This window comes from Pipistrellus kuhlii, unplaced genomic scaffold, assembly GCF_014108245.1.
Source record: "Pipistrellus kuhlii isolate mPipKuh1 unplaced genomic scaffold, mPipKuh1.p scaffold_m20_p_94, whole genome shotgun sequence".
Classification (NCBI taxonomy): Eukaryota; Metazoa; Chordata; class Mammalia; order Chiroptera; family Vespertilionidae; genus Pipistrellus; species Pipistrellus kuhlii.
Genome location: NW_023425600.1, coordinates 409,757 through 435,094, shown reverse-complemented (window position 1 = coordinate 435,094; position 25,338 = coordinate 409,757). Strand labels below are relative to the sequence as shown.

At 64.5% G+C, this 25,338-nt stretch overlaps 1 protein-coding gene across 2 annotated transcripts in view; it reads left to right on the top strand.

Moving 5' to 3' along the window:
* The first annotated feature begins 3,459 nt into the window (after positions 1-3,459).
* PTPRN2 (protein tyrosine phosphatase receptor type N2) overlaps positions 3,460-25,338 on the top strand; it is a 326,344-nt gene continuing 304,465 nt past the window's right edge. The window contains exon 1 of one of the 2 annotated variants that reach the window (XM_045578276.1): positions 3,460-3,653. In XM_045578276.1, the coding sequence (XP_045434232.1) occupies positions 3,554-3,653 (100 nt within the window). In that variant the 5' untranslated portion in view covers positions 3,460-3,553. The remainder of the gene's footprint in view (positions 3,654-25,338) is intronic. The other variant, XM_045578275.1, reaches the window with a different exon arrangement.

Here is a 25,338-nt window from a genome sequence, read left to right as displayed (position 1 = left end):
CTCAGAAGCCAGACCCTCGTAGGGAGGGGCTGACAAAGCTTGTCTGCACCACCCCGAGACTCTGCCCCATCCAAGCAAAGCATAGAAGCCCTTCCAGTGGCTAGCTTTCTCATTTGCCATAAATAGGACTCTCCTAGGGAGGGACAGATAGGAATCCAAAGCTTATATGCGCCTATAAAGAGGTGTGCGCGCCTGCAACCAATTTTGCAGGATTCACCAAGGCTTGTCTGTACCATCCACTCCAAGTGGAATACAGAAACCCTCCTAGCCGAGACACTTCTGATCCTCATAGCCAATTGGCTTGGAGATCAACGCTTCCCAGTGATACCAACAACAAACAAGGCTTAACAACAAGACTGCACCTCAGGTAACTGGGAGGCTGACCCACTGAACCATATAGGACACCTTAGCACACAAAGCCACCCTACCAACTCAGGGAAGCTGTGAAAATGCTGAGACAAGGAAACAGATCACAAACAAAAGAAATGGAGGACAAAAAGCGATTGGATATAGAGTTCAAAACCTTGGTTATAAGGTTTTTCAAGAATTTCCTAGAAAAGGCTGATAAAATAAACGAGACCTATGAGGATATGAAAAGAGATCAACTAGAAATAAAGAATACATAAAAAATATTATACAGAGTCCTAAAAACAGAATGGAAGATTGCAACAATCAAGTCAAAGATTTGGAACACAAAAAGCCAGAGGACACTCCTTCACAGAAGCAAGAAGACAAGAGAACCCAGAAAGTTGAAGATAGTGTAAGAAACCTCTGGGACAATTTCAAACGAACCAACATCAGAATTATGGGGGTCCCAGAAGAAGAGAGAGAGCAAGATACCAAAAGAATACTGGAAGAAATAGTGACAGAAAATTTCCCCCACCTAGTGAAAGAAATAGACTTACAAGTCCAGGAAGCGCACATAACTCCAAACAAAAGGAATCCAAAGAGGACCACACCAAGACACATCATAATTAAAATTCCAAGAGCAAAAGACAAAGAGAGAATATTAAAAGCAGCAAGAGCAAAGAAGGTAGTTACCTATATAGAGGAGCACCCATACGATTGTCAGCTGATTTCTCAACAGAAACCATGCAGGCCAGACAGGAATGGCAAGAAATATTCAAGGTGATGAACAGCAAAAACGTATAGCCAAAGATAATCTACCCAGCAAATCTACTCAGAATCAAAGGTCAGATAAAGAGCTTCACTAATAAAAAAAAGCTAAAGGAGTTCATCACCGCCAAACCAGAATTATATGAATTGCTGAAGGGGTTCTTTAGGAAGAGGAAGAAGATAAAGATAAAAATTATGATCAACAAATATGTAACTATCAACGAGTGAAACTGAAAGCCAAGGGAATTAAAAAACCTGATGAGCAATATTAACTGTTGAATATAATAGAATCAGAGGTATGGAAGGGGAGTGAACTGACGATTCTTGGGGAAAAGGGGAGTGGGGGGTTCGGGAAGAGCCTGAACATAAACTGTGCACCTATGGATGAGGACAATGGGGGGTGGGGGAAGGGCAGAGGGTGGGGTGGGAATCTGGTGGAGGGGAGCAATTGGGGAGGGAAAGAGGAACATTTGTAATCTGAACAATAAAGATTTATTTAAAAAATAAAAAAATAAAATGTATATAACAAAAAAAGAACACACCTCACACACATGCACATAGCACACATTCCACACATGTACTTAGCACACCACGCACATGCACACAGCACACTACACACACCTCACACACACAAATGCACACACTGCACACATGCACATGACACACTACATACATCACATATACATGCACATAGTGCACACTACACACACCTCACAACACACATCCACGCTGGTTCTGACAGGCAGCTGTGCCGGGTCTTTAGGACATAGTCTCCTGGGGGATACATGGGGCCTCAGTGCCCTCCCAAACCCTGGCCAGTGGCCAGCACAGAGCCAGGCCACCTCAGGGCCCACCCCACTGGGAGTCCTGACCCCTGCCAGGAACTCAGAGCTCAGGAATGGCTTCCTGGCTCCAGCTCCCATTTCCAGGTTAGGCTCCCACTAACCCCCACCCTTTTCCAGGCTGAGGACCCCCCTCACCGCCACCGTGGCCACCATGCTCAGACCCTGCCCAGTCTGAGCTCCAGGAAGCCCTGACATTACCTGCTTCCGGTGAGATTCAGACCCAGGCTCCTGCCAGGCACATGTTGTTGGTTAACCTCACCCAAGGATGTTTTCCCAATGTTTTTTAGAGCGAGTGTTAGGGAGCGAGGAGAGGTGAGAGAGAACCTCATCCTGCACTCGCCCTGACTGACCAAGGATTGAACCTGCAACCTTTCTGTGCAAGGGCATGTGCTCTACCCACTGAGCGCATGGCCAGGCCTGCCAGGCACTTTCAGGTAAAGTAAGAGGAGTTTGTGCCTCTCCACACCAGCCTCAGGATTCCTTTTGGTTTGAGAGTGGAAGGGGGAGGGAAGAGAGGAGAGAGAGGAACACCCATGTGCTGGGGCCACAGCCAGGGTCAGGGATGGACTCTGCACCCAGGTACGTGCCCTTGACTTTCTCCTTCCCTCCCCCCCCACCTGCCTTGGCTCTAACCACGGAGCTGTGGCGGCAGCCGGAAGTCGGCAGAGAACCCCCATCCATCCTAGGACAGGGTGCTAGGAGAGGGTGCAGCGGCCTTTGGGCACATCTAGGGCAGGCAGTGCCGCCCTTCGCCCCAACCCCGGGCCCTGGGCTGGGAGAGGGGGGAGGGGGCTTCCCCAGGGTTTGCAGGGTGGGAAGGGTCCGCGGGGCTGCGGGTGGGTGTGGGAGGGAGGGGCGCGGGAGGCTGGGCGCCCAAAGGTGGGGGGCCGGGAGCAGGGTGGTAGCACCCGAAAGAGCTGGGGTCGTGGGTGGGCAGGGGCCTGCGCGGGGCCGCCTGGGGGACCCCAGGAAGAAAGTGGCCACTGGAGCAGCTGTGGGCGGGGTTTGCAGGTGGGGCGGGGCGGGGCTTGCGGTTGGACCCGGGGCTATGGGCGGGGCTTGCGAGGGGACCGGGGCTGTGGGCGGGGCTTGTGAGGGGACCGGGGCTGTGGGCAGGGCTTTTGGGGGACAGGGACTGTGGGCGGGGCTTGCGGTTGGACCAGGGGTTGTGGGCGGGGCTTGCGGGCGGACCAGGGGCTGTGGGCGTGGCTTGCGGGCGGACCAGGGGCTGTGGGCGGGGCTTGCGGCTGGACCAGGGGCTGTGGGCGGGGCTTGCGGCTGGACCAGGGGCTGTGGGCGGGGCTTGCGGGTAGACCAGGGGCTGGGGGCGGGGTTTGCGGGCGGACCAGGGGCTGTGGGCGGGGCTTGCGGTTGGACCAGGGGCTGTGGGCGGGGCTTGCGGTTGGACCAGGGGCTGTGGGCGGGGCTTGCGGGCGGACCAGGGGCTGTGGGCGGGGCTTGCGGGCGGACCAGGGGCTGTGGGCGGGGCTTGCGGGGGACCGGGCGGGCGGGGCGGCGGGCGGGCGGCGCTGTCCGGTGCTGAAGCGGCGGCGGCGCGGAGGGGAGAGGCCGCCATGGACTGAGCCGCCAGCATGGGGCCGCCGCTCGCGCTGCCGCTGCTGCTGCTGCTGCTGCCGCCGCTCCCGCCCGCCGCGCCCGCGCCCCTGGCCCGGCCGCTCGCGGGGCTCCGGGGTGAGTGGGGCGGGGAGCGTGCCCGAGGCGGAGGGGCGGGGGTCTGCCGGGGCGGGGTAGGGGCGCCTGGGAGGAGGCTGGGGCCTCGGGCCGGAGGGACGGCTGGGGTCGCGACCCAGCGTTGTCGCCCCCGCGGCGGCCGTCGCCCCTCCGTCCGAGTCGCCCCTGTGCGCTGCCCTTGCTGGTGGCGTGGGTGAGCCCCGCGTGTTCGTGCCGCGTGCGCGGGGGGGGGGAGCACGAGTGTGGGTCCCGCCTAGCAGGCGGCTCCTGCGTGACAGCCCGGGGGCAGGGCGCCCCATCAGCCCGGGGGGGGGGGCAGGGCGCCCCATCAGCCCGGGGGGGGGCAGGGCGCCCCATCAGCCCGAGGGGGGACAGGACGCCCCATCAGCCCGGGGAGGGGGAGCAGGGCGCCCCATCAGCCCGGGGGGGGGGCAGGGCGCCCCATCAGCCCGGGGAGGGGGAGCAGGGCGCCCCATCAGCCCGGGGTGGCAGGGCGCGGGCCTCAGGAGGAGCTGGACGGTCCAGCAGAGGCGGGGGTCCGGGCCCGGCTGGGGGCTCTGGGGGCGGAGGGCCGCGCACCTGCCTGGGGCCTGCCCGCTGGCCTCGCCCTGCGCCCGCCGAGCTCCCCTCCCGCGGCCCCGTGGGCTCTGCCCCTGGCCGGCCGCCACCCTCCACGTCCGCAGGTCCGGCCCTGCCGCCTGGGAGGCCGGGCTGCCCTCCTTCCGGCAGCTGCAGGCCCAGCGTGTGCGGAGTCAGAGGAGGGGCCCGGTGCTGCCGCCCAGGCCGGCGCCTTCCTCTCCACCCCGTGCCCAGACAAGGTTAGGGCCGGCACCCCGGGGAGCGCTGGCCCGCCCATCGCTGCGGGTGGAGGCACCTTCCTCCTGCCCCCAGGGGCTGCCCTCTGCTCAGAGCCCAACCCTCTAGGGCACCGGGGGAGCACCCGCTGCCCTCTCCTCCCCTCCCCCCTCTCCCTTCCCCTTTCCCTCCCTCTTCCTCCCCTCTCCTTTCCTTCTCCCCTCCCTCCCCATCCCCCTCTGCTCTTCCCTCTGCTTCTCCCCTCCCTCTCCCCTCCCCATTTTTCCTCCCCCCTCCTCCTCCCTCTGCTTCTCCTCCCCCCTCTCCCCTCCCTCTGCCCCTCTCCCTTCCCCTCCCTCTCCCTCCCTTCTCCCCTCCCCTCCCCCTTCTCCCCTCCCCCTTCTCCCCTCCCCCCTCTTTCTCCTCCTTCCTCTGCTTCTCCTCCCCCCTCTCCCCCTCTTCCCTCTCCTTCCCTTCTCCCCTCCCTCCCCATCCCCCTCTGCTCTTCCCTCTGCTTCTCCCCTCCCTCTCCCCTCCCCATTTCCCCTCCCCCCTCCTCCTCCCTCTGCTTCTCCTCCCCCCCTCTCCCCTCCCTCTGCCTCTCTCCCTTCCCCTCCCTCTCCCTCCCTTCTCCCCTCCCCCTTCTCCCCTCCCCCCTTTTTCCTCCTTCCTCTGCTTCTCCTCCCCCCTCTCCCCCCTTCCTCCCCTCTCCCTCCCTTCTCCCCTCCCTCCCCATCTCCCCACCCCCTCTCTCTCCTCTTCCCTCTGCTCACCTCCTTATCTCCCCCTCCCCTCTCCTCTCCCCCTCCTCCCTCCCCCTCTCCCCTCCCTCTCTCTCCTCTCCCTCTCCCTCTCTCTGCCATCTGGATCTTGTTTGATCACTGTCACACCCTCGTTATTCAAACAACAGCACAAATGAGAGCTGCACCTTAGACCTGCCCAGCCAGGTCCTGGTGACCTGCGTGCGTGGCCATGGACAGCGGGCAGCCGCCCACGAGCCCAGGAGACCCGTCGCCTTCTTCAAGGCCCTTCCTGTCCTCACTTTAGCTTCCAGCCGGCACCGGGCGCCCGTGCCCCCCTGCAGCAAACGGTGCACCTTCCCGGTGACACCGGAGCGGAGCGGGCGGGACTGGCCAGCGGGAGCCGACCACTGGGCTCCGGCCCAGATCCCGACCAACGCGCAGCCCGGCCAGGCCCGACCCAGCTGTCCGCTCTCTCTGGCCGCCCGGTCCCTGCCCGCCTCTCCCGCGGCCGCAGGACTTCCTGTGTCTGGTGCCCGCACTTCCTCCGTGAATCTGCCGGCCCAGCCTTTGTCTCCACCGCTTCCCCGGAGCCCGGTGAGCACGGCAGCGAGAGGCCTTCCCCTGGGGTCGGCGCCAGCCCGGCCACAGCCTGCAGGAGAGCCCGCCGGCACCGCCGTGGGCGCTGCCCTCGTCTGTCCCCGGGCACCGCAGGCCCACGCCGCTGCCTGCGAGCGCGGTGCATGATGTTTACTTTTCCCTCGAAGCTTCCTGCCTCCTGCCACAGAAGCACAAACCAGCTTTGCTTCTTGGGGTCCAGAGCCCTGGGCCTTCCCGGCGGCCTGCTGCCCTGCGCCGTGGCCTGGGCTTGGGGAAGGGGTGCTTTGGGGACGCGGCTTCCGGCGGCTCCTCTGCCAAGTCGCTCTCCTGCCCGCCCCGGCACCCCGCGCCCTCACGGAAAGTGGGGACTGCGTCCCTCCGTGGGTGCTGGCCCCGCGCTGGCACGTGCCCGGGGTTCCTGCTCACGGAGCCGGGCCTGGTGACAGGACGGGGGCTGGCCACACCCCAGGCGTGTGGACTCCAGGGCGCCATCCGCGGCTCCTGAGGGAGTGGTTTTGTGTGCTGTTCAGTGCAGGATCACCTAGTTTGTGAGTGCTGTCACTCCCGGTTTTGTCTGGAGTTTTGAGAGCTGGGCTTGGGGAGAGGCAGTGGGAGAGATGGCCCATGCGGCTCAGTGCTTAGAGCGCCAGTAGGTCTTGGGGGCGACTTCCAGTCAAGGGCACGTACCTGGGTTGCAAGTTTGACCCCCAACTCTGATTGGGCACGTGCAGGAGGCAACCAATCAGTGACTCTCTCTCACATTGATGTTTATCTCCCTCCCTCCGTCTCTCTCTCAAAAAAAAGGGAAAACATCCTGGTGAGGATTTAAAAAAGTTTTCTATGAACATGAGCTCTCAGAGTTGAAACCCTTATGGAAAGGTGTTAGCAACCAAACGCGCCCTTCGCCGCCGGTGTTACGGAGCGGAGGTGTGGGGAGTCCGGCCCGGGCCTAAGGGGTGGGCAGCCGCTGGGCCATCCTGGTGGGCGGCCGGAGGGCTGGGAGAGGAGCCTCCTCCGCCGCCTCCGGCAGCAGCGGCCCAGGCAGCCCGCGCCCTCGGCACCTGCCAGCCGCTGCCCCCGGCGACGCTGACCTTCGGGCGGACGCCCAGCCGGACGCGCCTTACTCTCGGTTGATCCGAGGCCAGAAGGGAGAGCCAGCCCTCTGGGCGGCGGCTTCGACAAGCCCCGCTCCCCTCCCCCTGGGAGGCCGAGCAGGAGCCCGGGCCGGCTGCCCGGGGTGCGAGCCCCCCCACAGGCCTCTCCCCGGGCGCCTCCGGAGGGTCCCGCCTGGGGCCCGGCTCCCCGTCCCACAGGCAGGCCGGAGACACGGTCACACAGGACGCTCCGTGCCTGCTGGTCTGGCAGTGACGGGGGCTGAGTGCCGGTGCAGCTCCACCCCGGCCACAGGGCCACCCTCCCTGGAGGCGGGAGGGGGTGTGGGACCCACTATCTGTCCCTGATGGAAGGGCCCCTGGTTCGGAGCACGCGGGGAGCTCCCTGCCAGCAGTGGGGCCTGGGGCGGGGGGCGGACACCGGGCGGAGGGGGCGCTAAAGGCCTGGCAGAGCAGCAGTGAAGTGACTGGTGCATGGACCCGGTGACAGGAGCCGGGAGGCCGGCACCCCCCGCCTTCGGGAGCAGCCTGCCCGTCCGCCTGCTCCGTGTGCTCCCCAGGACGGCGTGGATGGGAAGGCTGAGCTGGCGGCCGGCCGGGCCGGGGGGCGGGGGGGGGGGCCGCCTCTGGCCCAGGAGTCTCCTCTCTCCCAGGCGGGAGGGCCGGCGGGCTGCTGCTCCCCGGGCGGACGGAGGCTCTCCTCGGGCCGGCTGCCTCGCCAGGAGCGCTTTCCAGGAAGGAGACTGCGCCTGGGCCCGGGGCTTCCGGCTTCCGGCGGTTTGTCCTGGGCGCCGGCTGTGCCTCTGGAGGAAGGCTGCTGTTTGGAAGGGGTGCCGCCCCTGGGCCGCCAGCCTCCCGCGGTGTGGAAGCGGGGTGCTGGGCCTCCGGCAGACCTGTCTCCCCCTCCCCCGCCCCCCAGCCCTCTAAGGGCCTCTTTCTGTTTTGCTTTGTTTATTCCTTCGTTTTGTTTTAGATGTGGTGCTCGTCTTTCCCGGTCTGATGAGTCCACGGGCGTGCATCCTCAGCCGGGGCACGCCAGCTCTGTCCTCGCCGCGGGCACCTCCGCGGCCGCGCCCACGGGCGGGGCACGCGGGCAGCGCCTCTGGCGGCGGTGTGTTCTCTCAGGAAATTCCCCGGAGGGCTACGGGCTGGGTGGCAGTGGCAGCTCCTGTTCCCTGTGTGAGGACGTCCTCGCCGGCCCTCGCTCTTCATGGGAGTGGCACCTGTGTTGTCTTGATTTGCCTCTCAGCTGGCAGTGATTTGGAGCACCTTCTCCCGTCCCTCCGGTGGCACTTCCTCCTTCGTGTGCTGTCCCACGGCCGCCAGCCCACTGCCTCCGCCGGCTGGCCTCGCAGTGCCTGTGTTAAATTGGGTTGTTGGTTTTGGTGTTAAGTTTCATGAATTCCTTACTGAGTGCTCATCCACAGGCCTCCTGCTCAGCCTCCTTCTCATCCTGCTGCTGGCTTCCTTTGCTGCGTAAAAGCTCTTTAGTCTGAAGGCGCAGGCTGGTCACGGCAGAAAGCCCGCTTCGGAGCTGGGCAGAGCCAGTAGGAGTGGCTTGGTTGGTTGAGAGTCGCCCTCTGCACGGAAAAGCTAGGGTTCCGTCCCCATCGAGGCACGTGCCTGGGCTGCGGGCTTGATATCCAGTTGGGCACATACAGAAGGCAACTGATCAGTGTTTCCTCTCTCTCCCCCCCTTCCCCCTCCTCTGTTTCTCCCCCTTCCTCCTCCTCTGTCTCTCCCCCTTCCCCCTCCTCTCTCTTTCTCTTCCTTCCTTCCTCCCTTCCCCTCCCTCCCTCCCCCCCCCCCCCCCTCTCCCACTCTCCTCCTTCCTTGCTCCCTCCATCTTTCTTTCTCTCTCCCCTCTCCCCCTTCCCTTCTCTTCCCCCCCACCCCCAAGCCTGTATTTGGGTGCAGGAGGTTGCTGTCAGAAGGAAATTGTGAGTCAGGGCAAAGAGGCCGAGGATGGCTCATTGCAGTGGCTCCTCATTCTGCGAGGCCTGCTGGCGGGTGAGGGCAGGGAGCTGTCTCTCCCATGACGTGGCCATTCCGTCATCACGTGGCTCCGAAAGACAACATTGCCTTCAGAGGCATGCCCTGCACACAGCACTCGGCACACGGCACACAGCACACGGCACACAGCACACAGCACACTGCACACAGCACACAGCAAGCACATAGTGCACAGCACACAGCACACAGCACACAGCAAGCACACAGCACACTGCACACAGCAAGCACACAGCACAGCACACAGCACACTGCAAGCACACAGCACACAGCGCACAGCACACAGCAAGCACATAGTGCACAGCACACAGCACACTGCACACTGCACACTGTACACTGCACACAGCAAGCACACAGCACAGCACACAGCACACTGCAAGCACACAGCACACAGCACACAGTGCACAGCACACAACAAGCACATAGTGCACAGCACACAGCACACTGCACACAGCAAGCACACAGCACACAGCACACAGCACACTGCAAGCACACAGCACAGCACACAGCACACTGCAAGCACACAGCACAGCACACAGCACACTGCAAGCACACAGCACAGCACACAGCACACAGCGCACAGCACACAGCACACAGCACACAGCACACAGCAAGCACACAGCACAGCACACAGCACACAGCGCACAGCACACAGCACACAGCACACAGCAAGCACACAGCACAGCACACAGCACACAGCGCACAGCACACAGCACACAGCACACAGCAAGCACACAGCACAGCACACAGCACACAGCGCACAGCACACAGCACACAGCACACGGCACACAGCACAGCACACTGCACACAGCAAGCACATAGCACACAGCACACAGCACACAGCACACAGCACACAGCAAGCACACAGCACACAGCACACAGCACACAGCAAGCACACAGCACACAGCACACGGCACACGGCACACGGCACATGGCACACGGCACAGCACACAGCACACTGCACACAGCAAGCACACAGCACACTGCACACAGCACACAGCACACAGCACACAGCAAGCACACAGCACACAGCACACGGCACACGGCACACGGCACACGGCACACGGCACACTGCACACAGCACACAGCACACTGCACACAGCACACTGCACACAGCACACAGCACACAGCACACAGCACACTGCACACGGCACACGGCACACGGCACACGGCACACGGCACACGGCACACTGCACACGGCACACTGCACACGGCACACGGCACACAGCACACTGCACACTGCACACTGTACACTGCACACAGCAAGCACACAGCACAGCACACAGCACACTGCAAGCACACAGCACACAGCGCACAGCACACAGCAAGCACATAGCGCACAGCACACAGCACACTGCACACAGCACACAGCAAGCACATAGCACACAGCACAGCACACAGCACACAGCAAGCACACAGCACACAGCGCACAGCACACAGCACACAGCAAGCACACAGCACACAGCAAGCACACAGCACACAGCGCACAGCACACAGCGCACAGCACACAGCAAGCACACAGCACAGCACACAGCACACAGCAAGCACATAGCGCACAGCACACAGCACACAGCAAGCACATAGCGCACAGCACACAGCACAGCACACAGCACACAGCACACAGCAAGCACACAGCACACAGCGCACAGCACACAGCAAGCACACAGCACACAGCAAGCACACAGCACACAGCGCACAGCACACAGCAAGCACACAGCACACAGCAAGCACATAGCGCACAGCACACAGCACAGCACACAGCACACAGCGCACAGCACACAGCACACAGCAAGCACACAGCACACAGCAAGCACACAGCACACAGCACACAGCAAGCACACAGCACACAGCAAGCACACAGCACACAGCGCACAGCACACAGCAAGCACACAGCACAGCACACAGCACACTGCAAGCACACAGCACACAGCGCACAGCACACAGCACCTAGCACACAGCACACAGCAAGCACATAGCACACAGCACACAGCACACAGCAAGCACACAGCACAGCACACTGCACACAGCAAGCACATAGCACAGCACACAGCAAGCACACAGCACAGCACACTGCACACAGCAAGCACATAGCGCACAGCACACAGCACACAGCACACAGCACACAGCACACAGCACACAGCAAGCACACAGCACACAGCACACTGCACACAGCACACTGCACACAGCAAGCACACAGCACACGGCATCGTGTGCGGTCCCCGCCCAGGCTGTGCTGGACCGCAGACATGAGCAGCTGCCGGGGCCGCTCCTCTGCCAACCAGGCAGAGGCCTGGCTCGGACACAGGCAGGAGCAGCGTGCCGCCTGTGGGGGCGCCGGCCGGCCGGTCTGCGTGGCTCTGCGGTTCGCTTCGCTGGCCAGCGCCAAGCAGAGGGCCGTGGGGAAGGGCAGGTGTTTGTCCTTTGCCAGCTGCCTCTGCTCTCACGGTCATCAAAGCGTTTCAGTTTCCACACCCCTGGCCAGGGAGCAAAACCTCCGCTCAGGACAGGGGTGAACCTGCTGTGTGCCAGGCCTGCACCAGCACTGGGCATGCAAACATGAACAGGACCACGTCCCTGCCCTCTAGTTCCCTCCCTGCCTCCCCGGACCCTCCCAGCCCCTGGAACCCTCCCTGCCTCCCCGGACCCTCCCTGCCTCCCCGGACCCTCCCTGCCTCCCCGGACCCTCCCTGCCTCCCAGAATCCTCCCTGCCTCCCAGAACCTTCTCTGCTTCTACTGTAGAACCCTCCTGCTTCCCAGAACCCTCCCACCCAGGGCCCCCATCCCTCTGCGCCCCTCCAGGGCTCTGCGTCTCTGATGGGGCAGGACGGGTGTGGGGTGATGGGTGCTTGCGGGGTGCACTGAGAAGCTGGGGAGAGGCAGAGGGAGGGACAGGCGGCCTCGGAGGAGAAGACCAGGAGGCCGCTCTCCGCTCTCCGCAGTGGCCGCCGCGGCCTCCCGGCCTCCGGGCCGCGCACCGGGGGACCGGGCCGGCTCGGGCCGCGCGGGGGGTGGACCGCGTGTGGCGGGCCCTGCTGCGGCCGTCCTGGAGGGAGGGGGCGGAGCGGAGCCCCACCGGCCTCTCCGCCGCCCTGCGCCCCGCTCTGCCGCGCCGCCAGGGAGCTCCTGGGACCTGCCCGCGGGGATGGGCGTGTGGCCTCACGCAGAGGGCGCAGGGCCTGTGCCCACGGCCTTGAAGGACTCCTTCGTCCCGCCCTCCCTCCGTCACCGCCGCCCGCCCCGCCCTGCGCCTCCCCCTCCGCCAGGAGCACCTTCCCGGGAACGCTAACGCGGCTTCCATTCGGCCGGAGCAGCTCCTGGCCGCGCATGTCTGCACCGGCACCTGCGCCCCACAGCCGGGCGGGCGTGGCTTCACCCCAGGTCCTGGGGGGCCCGGAGCCCCGCCCCAGAACCCCGCCCCCGGAGCCCTGCCCCGGAGCCCCGCCCCGGAACCGGAGCCCCGCCCCAGAGCCTCAGCCCCGGAGCCCCGCCCCCGGAGCCTCAGCCCCGGAGCCCCGCCCCCGGAGCCTCAGCCCCAGAACCCCGCCCCCGGAGCCCCGCCCCCGGAGCCTCAGCCCCGGAGCCCCGCCCCGGAGCCTCAGCCCCGGAACCCCGCCCCCGGAGCCCCGCCCCCGGAGCCCCGCCCCCGGAGCCTCAGCCCCGGAGCCCCGCCCCCGGAGCCTCAGCCCCGGAGCCCCGCCCCCGGAGCCCCGCCCCCGGAGCCTCAGCCCCGGAGCCCCGCCCCGGAGCCTCAGCCCCGGAACCCCGCCCCCGGAGCCCCGCCCCCGGAGCCTCAGCCCCAGAACCCCGCCCCTGGAGCCCCGCCCCGGAGCCTCAGCCCCGGAGCCCCGCCCCCTGAGCCCCGCCCCGGAGCCCCGCCCCCGGAGCCTCAGCCCCGGAGCCCCGCCCCAGAACCCCGCCCCCGGAGCCTCAGCCCGGGAGCCTCAGCCCCAGAACCCCGCCCCGGAGCCCTGCCCGCTTCTGGCCACAGGCCGCCTCCCAGTGGAGTTGCGGCTCGGGGGGGCTGGGCTGGGACTGGTGCGGGCGCCAGAGAACCAGGGGCCTCAGGGCTCAGAGCCGGGCTCTGGACCTTTCCCGCCCCAGAGGCCCGCCTCCCGGGGCAAAGCCGCGCCCGGAGTCCTGCGGGCGGGCCGTCTGAATGAGCGCGGCTCGCGAGGCGGAGCGAGGTGCAGCCAGTTAGCCGGGAGCCATTGCGCTGCCTGGGGCTTTGGCCATCTCTGGTTCTGCTGTTTGCTGAGACCCGCCATCACGGCGCTGGCGCCCGGGAACCCGCGACACCAGGAGCTGCCCCTGCGGACGCGACCCGGGGCAGGCTCTCCCGGTCTCCGCGCACGGACCGGGCGGCCCTCCCGGTGTCTGCGCACGGAGCCGGGTGGGACAGGCTCTCCCGGTCTCCGCGCACGGACCGGGCGGCCCTCCCGGTGTCTGCGCATGGACCGGGCGGCTCTCCCGGTGTCTGCGCATGGACCTGGCGGCCCTCCCGGTGTCTGCGCACGGAGCCGGGTGGGACAGGCCCTCCCGGTGTCTGCGCACGGACCGGGCGGCCCTCCCGGTGTCTGCGCATGGACCGGGCGGCCCTCCCGGTGTCTGCGCACGGAGCCGGGTGGGACAGGCTCTCCCGGTCTCTGCGCACGGACCGGGCAGCCGCACGGTCCCTGCGGCCACCTCGCAGGGTGAGCGGCGCTCGGGCCTCCGGCCGGCTGGTGCTCCTTGCCCCCCTCTCCACCGTGTGGTTTCCAAGCCGCTCGGCTGCCCTGGGCCGCTCAGAGTTTGCACAAAAGCAGCACCAGGGACAGGGCCTCCCGGCCGCTTCTCCTGAAAGCAGGTCCACTGAGGGCCCGGCTCTCCCTGGGTTCGCTCCAGCGAGGCCCGCTGCTCCGCTGTGGAGGCCACGGGGCTCTCTGGGCGGCGGACTGATGCCCTCTCGGCCTTCCCCGCTTTGTAAATCAGCATGTGCCACGGGAAACAAAGCAAAAACGGTCTAACCCACGGAGAGGGAGCTCTGTGCGGGAGGGCGCACAGGTGGGCTATGGCTGGGCGGGCGGATCCGGCTTCTGCTACTGGCCCCTGGGGTGACCAGTGAGGGCACGGGGGCTGACGTGGTGTGGGCAGCCCCACTGCCGGGCCCTCGTGGTGGGAGCAGAGTTACCCCCTCTTACAGGGGATTGTCCATATCCATCCCCAAACACAAACCTCTATATAAGCCTGAAATTCCACGTCCAGGAATTTGCCTCCAACCTTCCTGTCCACGTGTGCAAGATGCTTGCCTCAGAACCTTCCTGTCCACGAGAAACAACTCACTTGTGTGTGACAAGGGACTGGGGACACGCATGACCATTCCCATATCAGACCCGAAACGCACAAGACGGCCCACCCGGAGCGGGTGTCCGGCTCCGAGTGCGGCTGCCCCTCCTTCACGGTCCCGACCAGGCCCAGCGCTGTGGCGAGTCCGCGGACTCCCGCAGGCCTGAGGCTGCCGCTGGCGTGCTCAGCCTCTAGAGAACACGCACCTCCTAGCGGGCTGCGAGAACACATGCGTGTGCTCGTAAGTAGAAAGGGCGTTTGTCAGGAAGCAGGTTGTTCAGAGAGCTCACCATCGTTTCAGAGTTTGTTGAGGGAAAGAGGAAGGAGGGGGAGGTGGCCTGGAGCCCTCTGGGCGCCTCTGGCCCCTGCTGCCCCAGGTCAGGCGCACTTGGCCCGGGTCAGGCCAGGGTTTGCAGAGAAGGGTGGGCCTGGAACCGTGGCAACGTGGGGCGGGGGCTGAACTGCCGGAGCTGAGAGCCGGGTGATTGGCTCTGTCTGGGAGGACCCGGGCCTGCAATGAGGCCCCATTTCCAAGGTCTGTGGTCCCGCCCCAGCTTGCGCAGCCGGTGCGGACAGAGGCTCATCCAGACTTCGGGTGTCGAAGCCTCACCGCCGATTTTCAAACTGCTGTGTGAATGAGACCTGCGTCTTGTTAGCTCTCAGGCTGCGACTGGGGCCCGCTCTGCTCCACCCTCCTGTGCGGGGCTCCAAGCAGAGGCCTGTGGAGGCTAGTTCGCACCCATGGTCAGGCGCCATGCGCCCGCCTCGCCCCTCCCCCCCAGCTGCTGCCTCGCCTGGGGGCGGGGGCCTCTGCTCTGGGTCCCCACACAGGAGGCACCCACGCAGGAGTCAGTGGCTCTGGGCACCGGGGTGTGGCCACAGAGGGCGGTGCCTGTTGGGTGGGGGGCACTGCCCAGGGAGCGTCCCTGAGGGCAGTGCTGAGCAGCCTCCACGCTGCTGAGCCGTGCCTTGGAGGGACGGCAGGCAGAGAAGCGTTTACATCTTGGGCCGGCCTTCAGTTAATGCGCTGCTGCCCGCGTGTGCGCAGAGCTGGCCCATTATGTTCTGGCTCCGGTCCCGCGGCATCGCCACCATCGACCCGGATTGCCAGCGCCTGGCCTGGCCGAGGCTCCGCCTCACGGTCTGTGACTCAGGCTCGGAGCGGGCGGGTCCGGGTGTGCTTTCAGTGCTGAGTGACTATTAATAACAGGGAACTCAACGCCACGCTGCCGGGGGAGGCGTCCCTCCTGACCTGTCTTACTCTCCACGGTGGCTGCTGATCTTACGCCCCGGCAGAGGGCCTCTCCCCACATCGGGACCCTCTGCTGACACGGGCCCCCGGCGGCCCTCGGCGGGCTCCCCTTGCGGGCGGTGTGGCCTCCGGAGCGGCTGCAGCCCAGCCGTCTGTCTGCCCAGAGGGCATCTTGTCTGACTCACGGTTCCCAAACCAGGCGTGCGGGCCGGGCCGGGCCGGGCTGGGTGTGGGTTAGAAGGCGGTGTCGGGGCGCCGCTTCTGCATTTCTGGGGCCACACGGAACCGCGTGAGGGGCGGGACTGAGCGCTCTAGCGGTGCCCGTGAGCCCGTGCGGTCTTCACAGCGCCTCCTGCATCCGGAGAAATGGAGCTGGCGGCGGCTGTGGCCAGTGTCCCTGTCGCACGGGGAGGGCTGACAGGCCTTTCCACGGCAGTTGCTGCTGCGAAGAGGGAATTTCGGAAAACGCGCTCCATGTTCGTCAGATTGTTGGGTTGTTACTTCTAGAACCTGTGGGAAGTCCAGGCGTCTGAGGGACAAGTGTCTGACCCCTGAGACCGCCGCCGCTGGGCGGAGACTATTCACACGTCAGGTGTGCGAGGGGGAAGCCAGCAGTGCGGCCCTCAGGCCTGTCGCCGCCGGCCCCCGCTTCGTGTGGAGCGCGGGCACTGGCGGCTTGGGCAGGGCTCGGCGCAGACTCCCAGCTGGGCGGGTGCTGGCCCGGAGGAGGCGGGGGCAGGGAGGCAGCTGACTTCTCTGACAGACGTCAGGTGAAACTGGCCGGTCCTGCCCGGGCGAGTCAGGCCGTCCCTGACGGGCGGCTCAGGCACAGGCTCCACTCATGCAGCCGAGGGTTGGCCCAGTGCCCCCTTCGCTGGGCACGGGGTCTGGCTGACCATCCCCATGGCTTACCCAGACGGAGCCCTGGCCAGTGTACCATGAGGTGCCGGGGTCGCCTGAGAAGTTAGTGAAATGAAGTCAATAGTGAGAAGAGGTGAATTCCCTGCACAGAACTGAGTGCCACAGGCAGACGCTGGGTGCGGTGAGGGGCGAGGAGGCCCTGGGGGCGGGCAGCGGGCAGCGGGCAGCACATGCTGGGCCGCCACTCTCACTGGACTCCCGCGTGGCCTCCTCCTGCCCAGCCAGTCACACCCCTCGCCTGAGCCACACCCGAGGTCTGTCTGCCCCCTTCCCAAGCCTCGCCCCTGGCTGCTGCCTGGGCCTGGGCTGGCCTTGGGGGGCTGCTGTCCGGGCACCCTGGCCAGTCTCCCCTCTGGTTGGCCCTTGGCTCAGGGGGCGGAGGCTGCCCCTGGGCCTCAGACGGCGCCGCCCTCCGCGGGCACTTACCCGCTGCTGCTGCTGGCGGCGATGTGCCTAAAGGTCAGCGTACGTGCTGCCGGCCTCCCCCCGCTGGGGCCGTGGGGCGCCAGCTGCTGGAAATTCTCTCTCTGCCGCATCGCATCGAGGCCGGCCCTCATCCCTGTCCTGAGGACGGTGATATGAGGTGATGCTGCTGCTTGCTGTCCCCAGAGGACGCAGCCACTGCCCAGACCCTCCACCTGGCACTGCGCCTTTGGCGTCTGGAATCCTTAGCGCCGCGGCAGGGAAAGCACCAACATGAGGCGGGAGTCTCCAGGCCTGCCGTCTGCCGGGAGGGCACTGCCGTCCGCCCGCCCGGAGGGCACTGCCGTCCGCCCTCCCGAAGGGCACTGCCATCCGTCCGCCTGGAGAAAACATGCTGGGCTCCCTATTCCCAGGCCTCCAGGAGGAGGGCAGAGCGGTGCGAGAAGGAGCGTGGAGTCTGGTGCGTGGGGCTGCGGTGTGGGGGTCAGTGCCTGTGGGGGTCAGTGCCCGTGGGGGTCAGTGTCTGTGGGGGTCAGTGTCTGTGGGGGTCAGTGTCCGTGGGGGTCAGTGTCCGTGGGGGTCAGTGCCCGTGGGGGTCAGTGTCCGTGGGGGTCAGTGTCCGTGGAGGTCAGTGTCCGCGGGGGTCAGTGTCTGCGGGGTCAGTGGGGACAGGCAGGCTGGGCCGGACGCCGGCAGGGGAGACGTTGCTCCCAGGGTGGGTCTGCTTGCCCCGGAGCAGCCCACGGGCACTGAAAGCTGCCCCAGCCGCCCGTTTTGGGGGAACCGTGTGGATGAAATGTGCCAACCAGCGTTGCTGTGACGTGTTGCCTATCTGCGGCGTGAACAAAATAAGCACTAAACCCACCCCCGGTGCATTGGAACGTAAATGTAAGATGCTCAGGCTCATTTGAATGCATGGTCATATTTCAGAGGGACTGCGGAGAAACGGTTCAGGGGAAACGTTCCGGCTCCCTTGTTGGTCAGCGTCTGGGTCTGCGGGGACGTTCTGGATCTGCAGTTCAGCTCCGTTCCAGCTGGGAGCTCAGAGGGAGGACTGCTCCTCCCCGGCTGTGGCCACGCCCATAGGCAGGCCGTGGCTCAGGGTGGGGGTGAGCCCCAGGCTCCTGGCCTGCCCCCAGGCCTACAGGTTGGGGGAGGGAGCACTGGGCTTAGGAGGAGGGGAGTTGCTCTTCTGTAAAACGGGAATAAAGTGCCAAGTTCACTAAGGATTACGAGATGATGTAGCTATCCGGGGCCGGGCACCTCGCTGGTGTTCTCCGTTTTGGACCCCGTGGGGCACAGCCGTGTGGGAAAGAGGCTGTGACAGCAGCAGAGGGTGCAGCCTTGGCCTCCGGCGTGGGGAGTGAGGAATTCTAGGACCTGCCACGTGTGACAGAGGCCACTATAAATCAATCACATCTGTTCATGGAAACAGGTGTGCACTGTGCTCGACACGGAATACTGGGGCATAAAACTAGGCCACGTGCTTGCTGGCGGGAAACTGGCAGCTAGACCCTAATCGGGCACAGACACGCACAACTGGGCGGCCTGACTCCACTAGCGGGTCTCACAGACTGCCGTCAGCCGGCGCCGAGACCAGGCGCTAGGACAGAAACCACGGGAAACCAATGTTTATAATTCTGCTCTCAATTATTTGATAAATGAAAAAAGAGTCTAGAAACAGTTTTAAAATGAGGTGCAGCTCCCAGACCCAGCTGCATGCTCTGTGGGCAGCCTGCGCAGAGGCCAGGACTGCCTGCTGAGTCCGACAGCCCTAGTCCCCGCCCTCCCTCCCCCTTCCCCCAGAGTGTGCCCAGGAGTGTGCCCAGGGGCCTCCCCCGGAGTGTGCCCAGGAGTGTGCCCAGGGGCCTCCCCCGGAGTGTGCCCAGGAGTGTGCCCAGGGGCCTCCCCCGGAGTGTGCCCAGAGGGCCTCCCCCAGGAGTGTGCCCCGGAGTGTGCCCCCCCCGAGTGTGCCCAGGGGGCCTCCCCCCGGAGTGTGCCCAGGAGTGTGCCCAGGAGTGTGCCCAGGGGCCTCCCCCGGAGTGTGCCCAGGAGTGTGCCCAGGGGCCTCCCCCCGGAGTGTGCCCAGGAGTGTGCCCAGGGGGCCTCCCCCCGGAGTGTGCCCAGGGGCCTCCCCCGGAGTGTGCCCAGGGGGCCTCCCCCGGAGTGTGCCCGGGGAGCCTCCTCAGGGCGTGGGAAGCTGGGTTTGTCTCCAAAGCTGAAATAAATGAATCACGAGTAAAAGTAACGTTTTCTCTCACCAGCTCTAAATGATGTCTTTCCTGCCTTTCCCAAAGCAGTTCTACTGGAGTGTGAACACACTGATAAGACTTGTGAGCTCAGGTGGGGCGAGCAGACCGCAGGGGAGGACGGCTCGCTGTCAGGGAGCTCAGCGGGGCCAGCGGGACTGAGAGCGGGTGATGCAGCCTCGTCCGCTGTCTGTCCGCTGTCCGCACAGGAAATGGAGCTGGAAGAGCCCGAGCAGCAGGTGGCTTTGCTGGTGGGACTGGCTCAGGCAGCGGCTGGTCCGCCCCTGCATCCCCATATGAGTCACCAGGGCGTGGGGAGGAGGGAGGATCCGGGAGGACTATGTGGGCTTTGGGGAGGAGGGAAACTCAGGGCTTCCTTCCTGGGCTGCCTCCTGCAGTGAGGTCTCCAGCAGGCTCTGTCCTTGTCCCCTGCATCTGGCTTTAGGATTCTGAGTCTTGGATGCCACCTGGAGCTCCTCACAGGCCCAGCTTCCTCACCCTCCACACAAGTCCTGTCCGTCCCTCTTCCTGACTGCAGACAGCTGCCCACTCGAGGATCCTGCTCTAAGTGTGGAGGGAGAGGAAGCAAGCTCTCAGGAGGAGGAGGAGAAGGAGAAGGAGGAGGACGAGGAGGAGGAGGAGGAGGAGGAGGAAGAGGAGGAGAAGGAGGAGCAGAAGAAGGAAGAGGAGGAGAAGGAGGAGGAGGGGGAGGGAGGGAGCTCTCAGGAGGAGGAAGAGGAGGAGGAGGAGAAGAAGGAGGAGGAGGAGGAGGGGGGAGTTCTCAGGAGGAGAATTAGGGAGGAGAGAGCTCTCAGAGGAGGAGGGAGCTCTCAGGAGGAGGAGGAGGAGCAGGAGGGAGCTCTTAGGAGGAGGAGGAGGAGGAGGGAGCTCTCAGGAAGAGGAGGAGGAGGAGGGAGCTCTCAGGAGGAGGAGGGAGGGAGGGAACTCTCAGGAGGAGGAGGAGGGGGCTCTCAGGAGGAGGAGGAGGAGGAGCAGGAGGGAGCTCTCAGGAGGAGGGAGGGAGCTCTCAGGAGGAGGAGGAGGAGGAGGAGGGAGTTCTCAGGAAGAGGAGGAGGAGGAGGGAGCTCTCAGGAGGAGAAAGGGAGCTCTCAGGAGGAGGAGGGAGTTCTCAGGAAGAGGAGGAGGAGGGAGCTCTCAGGAGGAGGAGGAGGAGGGAGCTCTCAGGAGGAGGAGGGAGTTCTCAGGAAGAGGAGGAGGAGGGAGATCTCAGGAGGAGGAGGAGGAGGGAGCTCTCAGGAGGAGGAGGAGGAGGAGGAGGGAGCTCTCAGGGAGGGAGGAGGGAGCTCCAGGAAGAGGAGGAGGAGGGAGCTTCCTCAGGAGGAGGAGGAGGAGGGAGGGAGTCTCTCTGGAGGAGGAGGAGGAGGGGATTTCTCAGGAGGAGGAGGAGGGAGTGAGCTCTAGGAGGAGGAGGAGGAGGGAGCTCTCAGGAGGAGGAGGAAGCTCTCAGGAGGAGGGAGGGAGCTCTCAGGAGGAGGAGGAGGGAGGGAGCTCTCAGGAGGAGAAGGAGGAGGGAGCTCTCAGGAGGAGGAGGAGGAGGGAGCTCTCAGGAGGAGGAGGAGGGAGTGAGCTCTCAGGAGGAGGAGGAGGGAGGAGAGCTTCAGGAGGAGAGGAGGAGGGCGGAGCTCTCAGGAGCAGGAGGAGGGAGGGAGCTCTCAGGAGGAGGAGGAGGAGGGAGCTCTCTGGAGGAGGAGGAGGAGGGAGCTCTCAGAAGGAGGAGGAGGGAGCTCTTAGAGGAGGAGGAGGAGGAGGAGGGCAGCACTCAGGAGGAGAGGAGGAGGGGGAGCTCAGAGGGAGGGAGGAGGAACTCTCAGGAGGAGGAGCAGGAGGGAGCTCTCAGGAGGAGGGAGGGAGCTCTCAGGAGGAGGGGGAGGGAGGGAGTTCTCAGGAGGAGGAGGAGGGAGTGAGCTCTCAGGAGGAGGAGGAGGAGGAAGCTCTCAGGAGGAGGAGGAAGCTCTCTGGAGGTGGAGGAGGAGGGAGCTCTCTGGAGGAGGAGGAGGAGGGAGCTCTCTGGAGGTGGAGGAGGGAGGGAGCTCTCAGGAGGAGGAGGAGGAGGAAGGAAGCTCTCAGGAGGAGGAGGAGGAGGAAGGAAGCTCTCAGGAGGAGGAGGAGGGAGGAAGCTCTCAGGAGGAGGAGGAGGGAGGGAGCTCTCAGGAAGAGGAGGAGGGAGGAAAGCTCTCAGGAGGAGGAGGAGGGAGTTATCAGGAGGAGGAGGATGAGTGAGCTCTCAGGAGGAGGAGGAGGGAGTGAGCTCTCAGGAGGAGGAGGAGGAGGGAGGGAGGTCTCAGGAGGAGGAGGATGAGGGAGGGAGCTCTCTGGAGAAGGAGGAGGGAGAGAGAGCTCTCAGGAGGAGGAGGAGGAGGAGGAGGGAGACTCTCAGGAGGAGGAGGAGGGAGTTTTCTGGAGGAGAGGAGGAGAGCGCTCCAGAGGAGAGGAGGGAGTCTCAGGAGGAGGAGGAGGAAGGAGGGAGCTCTCAGGAGGAGGAGGAGGGAAGGGAGAAGCTCTCAGGAGGAGGGAGGAGGGGTCGCTCTGGAGGAGGAGGAGGGGGGAGCTCTCGAGGAGGAGGAGGAGGAGGGAGCTCTCTGGAGGAGGAGGAGGGAGGGAGCTCTCAGGAAGAGGAGGAGGGAGCTCTCTGGAGGAGGAGGAGGGAGAGAGCTCTCAGGAGGAGGAGGAGGGAGGGAGCTCTCAGGAGGAGGAGGAGGAGGGAGCTCTCTGGAGGAGGAGGAGGAGGAGCTCTTAGGAGGAGGAGGAGGAGGAGGAGCTCTCAGGCGAGGAGGAGGAGGAGGGAGCTCTCAGGAGGAGGAGGAGGGAGCTCTCAGGAGGAGGAGGAGGAGGAGGGAGCTCTCAGGAGGAGGAGGAGGAGGGAGCTCTCTGGAGGTGAGGAGGGAGGGAGCTCTCAGGAGGAGGAGGAGGAGGGAGCTCTCAGGAGGAGGAGGAGGAGGAGGGAGTTCTCAGGAAGAGGAGGAGGAGGAGTGAGCTCTCAGGAGGAGGAGGAGGAGGGAGCTCTCAGGAGGAGGAGGAGGGAGCTCTCAGGAGGAGGAGGAGGAGGGAGCTCTCAGGAGGAGGAGGAGGGAGGGAGCTCTCAGGAGGAGAAGGAGGAGGGAGCTCTCAGGAGGAGGAGGAGGAGGAGCTCTCAGGAGGAGGAGGAGGAGGAGGGAGTTCTCAGGAAGAGGAGGAGGAGGAGTGAGCTCTCAGGAGGAGGAGGAGGAGGGAGCTCTCAGGAGGAGGAGGAGGGAGCTCTCAGGAGGAGAAGGAGGAGGGAGCTCTCAGGAGGAGGAGGAGGAGGGAGCTTTCAGGAGGAGGAGGAGGGAGGGAGCTCTCAGGAGGAGGAGGAGGGAGCTCTCAGGAGGAGGAGGAGGGAGGGAGCTCTCAGGAGGAGAAGGAGGAGGGAGTTCTCAGGAAGAGGAGGAGGAGGAGGGAGCTTTCAGGAGGAGAAGGAGGAGGGAGCTCTCAGGAGGAGGAGGAGGAGGAGGGAGCTCTCAGGAGGAGGAGGAGGGAGGGAGCTCTCAGGAGGAGGAGGAGGAGGGAGCTCTCAGGAGGAGGAGGAGGAGGAGGGAGCTCTCAGGAGGAGAAGGAGGAGGAAGCTCTCAGGAGGAGGAGGAAGCTCTCTGGAGGAGGAGGAGGAGGAAGCTCTCAGGAGGAGGAGGGAGCTCTCTGGAGGTGAGGAGGGGGCTCTCAGGAGGAGAAGGAGGAGGGAGCTCTCAGGAGGAGGAGGAGGAGGGAGCTTTCAGGAGGAGGAGGAGGGAGGGAGCTCTCAGGAGGAGGAGGAGGAGGAAGGAAGCTCTCAGGAGGAGGAGGAGGGAGGAAGCTCTCAGGAAGAGGAGGAGGGAGGAAGCTCTCAGGAGGAGGAGGAGGGAGGAAGCTCTCAGGAGGAGGAGGAGGAGGAGGAGGGAGCTCTCAGGAGGAGGAGGAGGAGGAGGAAGCTCTCAGGAGGAGGAGGAGGGAGGAAGCTCTCAGGAGGAGGAGGAGGAGGAGGAAGCTCTCTGGAGGAGGAGGAGGAGAGGAAGCTCTCAGGAGGAGGAGGAGGAGGAGGGAGTTATCAGGAGGAGGAGGAGGAGGAGGAGGAAGCTCTCAGGAGGAGGAGGGAGCTCTCAGGAGGAGGAGGAGGGAGCTCTCTGGAGGAGGAGGAGGGAGGGAGCTCTCAGGAGGAGGAGGAGGAGGGAGCTCTCAGGAGGAGGAGGAGGAGGGAGTTATCATTAGGAGGAGGAGGAGGAGGAAGTTCTCAGGAGGAGGAGGGAGCTCTCAGGAGGAGGAGGAGGAGGGAGTTCTCAGGAGGAGGAGGAGGAGGAGGAGGAGGAGGAGGAGGGAGCTCTCAGGAGGAGGAGGAGGAGGAGGAGGGAGGGAGGGAGTTATCAGGAGGAGGAGGAGGAGGAAGTTCTCAGGAGGAGGAGGGAGCTCTCAGGAGGAGGAGGAGGAGGAGGAAGCTCTTAGCCTGGCTGGGAGGTGGCAGGGCCAGCAGCTCTGGTTAACCAATGCAGGCGTGGTGGGCTCTGCCTTTCGGGAGAAGGGCTTGCAGGGCTGCTGGGTGTGGGAGCTCATTGTGATTGGGTGGTTCCTCCCCAGGTGACAGGCACAGAGCCAGCTGTGAGCATGTCCAGCACCTGCCTCCTCCAGCTCTCCCAGGCCATTGCTCGGCTCCAGGCTCCTTCTGGGTGGGAGGGGGGCCTGGGCTGTGCTGGCTCCTGAGGGAGCCCTGGGGCAATTCCTGGAGGCCCAGGCCTCTCTGAGGTCAGACAACTGTGTCCCTCCTCTCCTGCCCTGATGGGTAGGCTGGACGGTGAGTGAGTTCTCCAGGTCACTGCTTTTGGGGAAACAGGGGGCTAGTCTCCCCAACTGTCCGCCGTGCAGCTCTCCTTTCGCTGTTTGTCCTTCCCCTCAGCACCCTCTTCGAGGGCCATGGTCGCCAGCGGGGCTGGCGGGAGGACGGCGCAGTGAGGACCTGGTTGGCGCAGGGGGACATAGGTGAGATGTGCTGAAGGGAAACAAAGGAAACGCGATTCCCACGAGATCACATTGTTTGGGGAAATGGAGGCTTCACTTCGAGTTGTGGGGAGACCCGGGGGTCTTCGAGCGGAGCCTTGGGGGAGAAGAGGCGCGTCCAGCCGGAGAAGCGGACGAAGGCGGGGGCCGCAGGCCACACTCTGCCGCTCTGCCCAGGTTCCAGGGTGCTCTGCGTGGGCGCTCTCCGTCCTCCTGGCGGGCGACGGCTCAGGGCCGGGGACGCACGCGGGCCTGGGACGCCAGCGGAGGGTAGCGTGGGCACACACTGAATTAAAAGTGGAGCTGCCTTCTGACCCAGCCACCCACTTCGGGAACTTATCCGAAGAAACCTGAAACGCTAACTTGAAAGAACATATATGCCCCCTATGTCCACACAGCGTTCTTTACAACAGCCGGGGTCCGGGACAGCCACGGCCCATCAGCAGAGGCGTGGATGCGGCTGTGGGACACACACACCATGGAGCACTGCGCAGCAGTGAGGCAGCATGGAGGGGCCTGGACAGCGTCATGCTAAGTGAATGAAGCCAGTCAGAGAAAGACAAGGATCACCTGACCTCACTCACATGTGGAATCTAATGAATAAACTGAACTAATAAGCAAAACAGAGACAGACTCCTGGGTAGAGAGCAGGCGGGCCGCTCTGCTGGGGGCTGCTGGGAGGGTGGAGGGTAGAACAGCAGGGAAGAGAAGAGAAGGAATCGTGGGCCTGTCAGCGGGGGAGGGAAGTGGAGGGCTGGAGGAGAGGCTCTCGGGCCAAGCCCCGGGCTGGCCTTGGCGGCCACAGCCGAGTCCCAGTGCGGCCCCTCACTCCTTCCTAAGCAGCACGTGTGTACACGTCAACCACCTTGCTATAACCAGACAAAAGATGAATGCGCTGTGTGGCTCTGGGTCCGTCTCTCCATCAGGGACAGCTGTCCCACCGGCCCCACCTTCCTCCTTCCATCTCTGTGTCTGGCTCTTTCTTTCACTTTCTCAGCCAGCCGCCTATGTAGGCACGAACGCTCTCTGGCCGCGCCGGAGTGGGAAAGAGAGAAATACCAATACTTAGGGAGGTGGGAGAGGGCGGGGTGAGGGCGACCGGAGAGGACCAGGCGGCAGTCCCCAACCTCTCCGGGCCGCAGGGAGCACCGGTTGGCGACCGCTGGATGGACGTCTGCCTCCTCTGACAGACGGCCCCACACGATGGTCCCCGGCGGGACCTGCACCTGTGGGTCTGGCTGTCTCCCCTCTGCACACGTGTT